Below are 2,061 nucleotides of genomic sequence, written 5' to 3'. Positions count from 1 at the left end.
GAGTTGTGTGCTTGCGATACGATGCTGTGGTACCCTCGTTCTCGTTGAAATCGCCTCAGTTCATTCGCGACTCTCTTGACACGAGGGTGAGCGGAACATACCGGTAGTCTGTATTCCTTTTTCGTATCGTCATTCGCGATCGCGTTTTATCAGTGAAAGTGTATTACTTCGAACGAAAATACGATTATACCAGAAAGACGCATCATGTTTGTTAAATATCTTTCATTATCAGGATCATTATCATCGTCATCTTGTCGTTCGATGGACGATAAAAACGAAGAACACATTTCTGAGAAAAATCGTAGATCAATCGTCGCAGATTAGATTTTTGAAATTATTCTATCAGAGATGTCGATCACGAAGATTATCATTCCGGTGCAGATGGATATCTTAAGGATGCTGATTCAACTTAAATTAAAGATCATCCTCGTTGCGTTGATTTTTTATATGGACGCAGCTCTAGCCGGAAGTTGCAGTGCTGCGAAGCTTTGTTGTCAAGGAAGAGACTCCGGTTGTGTCATACAAAAGGAATCGCCTAATGCCATTATCGAGAGTCCACGAGACAAACCGTGTTATTGCGATCACGCGTGTCTCAAACTCGCTGATTGTTGCGACGATTTCAAGGAAACTTGCGGCGGTACGTTTTTGTGAGAATTTTCTTTTTTCTTTCTCTTCGTCTCTCTCTCTCTCTCTCTCTCTCTCTCTCTCTCTCTCTCTCTCTCTCTCTCTCTCTCTTTCTGGGATTCCTTCCTAACTTTTTGAATTCTCTTGGCTTTTTTCTTTTTTTAAGTGTATGTATTAATTCATTAAATATAGATTATATATAGGTACTAATGAAGTATAAGAAGAATTCGCAGCAACTTTATACGATCCCTCCAATTAAAACTTTTTTCTTTCGACGAGTTTTTTTTTACTATACTTTTAAGTGGACTATATAAAAAAGAAGTTTTTTCTTTTTTCCTTTCAAGGATTATGAAAACCCCATGAAATATAGCGATGTTACGTTGTGCAATGATGAACCGAGGTAAACCACTTTGAAAATTTTCCATCCTTCGTAGATCTTGAAAGTAATTTTGATATCCGATAATTTTTAAATGAAATTATACGAGTTAATTTTGAGTAAATTTATTTTTTCATTTCGAAGTTGTATAATTACGTAGAAATTTAAAGATAGTTACCTTAGGAAACTTTATTCTGTGTAAAGCGACGAGTTATGGAAAATTTGTTGGATTTTTTTTCGATGAAAGAGAAAAGTTATTAACTTTTTCTAATATTCATATATATAAGACGTTTATATATATATATATATATATATATATATATATAAAAGACTTAAAGCAATAAAAAATATAAGAGGGAAGTAGGTAATTGCAGTGCTCGATTCAATGTCGATCACATTACTTTGCTTTAGGATGTATGATTGCGAGAAAAAAAGTAATAAAATAGACATCAAACAAATGGATGGATAGACTCAAGCTCGAAATTGACATGACAAATGCAATAAATTCAATGTGGTGGACGTTTTCAACGCGTACGAAGTTTCCTTCGTAATCTCTTTATCGTTTAACACTTTCCGCACGATTTTCACGATCGACTTTATATACATGTATGTACATGTATTAACAATAGACAACGCAAAAATATGATGCATCTAGTGGTCTATAAACTTTTGTTATTAGATATATATATATTGTACGGACGTGTCTTTCTCAACAAATGAGTTAGAGCTATGAGAAATCGATATTTCGAATTAATAGGATTTGATTTCGCTTGACCTAATTTTTTCTTTTTTTTTCTCTTTTTTTTTAGAGAGGAAGAGAGAAAGAGGGAGACAGAGATAGAAATAAAGAAAAAAAAATTGTATCGTTTAATTAAAATCGTGAAATCGCGTTTTAAACCAACGAGTTGATGAGAATAGAAACGAAAGAACAAGTGATAAGGTAATTCTGTTAATGGTTTTTCATCTGACGATTATAATTAAACTTGAAAGTTCAAATTTTACTCTAAAGGCTTATTATTACTTTTCGTTGACGTGTTTCCGTCGAGGGAAAATCCGAATTG

General features: G+C 33.6%; 1 protein-coding gene across 1 annotated transcript in view; it reads left to right on the top strand.

The window, feature by feature from the left end:
- The window catches only part of LOC122635122, a 9,588-nt gene continuing 7,527 nt past the window's right edge, over positions 1 to 2,061 (top strand). The window contains exon 1 of the mRNA XM_043824964.1: positions 1 to 637. Coding sequence (XP_043680899.1) covers positions 349 to 637 — 289 coding nt within the window. The 5' untranslated portion in view covers positions 1 to 348. The remainder of the gene's footprint in view (positions 638 to 2,061) is intronic.

This window comes from Vespula pensylvanica, chromosome 17 (genome assembly GCF_014466175.1).
Source record: "Vespula pensylvanica isolate Volc-1 chromosome 17, ASM1446617v1, whole genome shotgun sequence".
Taxonomy (NCBI): Eukaryota; Metazoa; Arthropoda; class Insecta; order Hymenoptera; family Vespidae; genus Vespula; species Vespula pensylvanica.
Note: the sequence above shows the minus strand (reverse complement) of the source record. Positions and strands in the feature narration are given on the sequence as shown.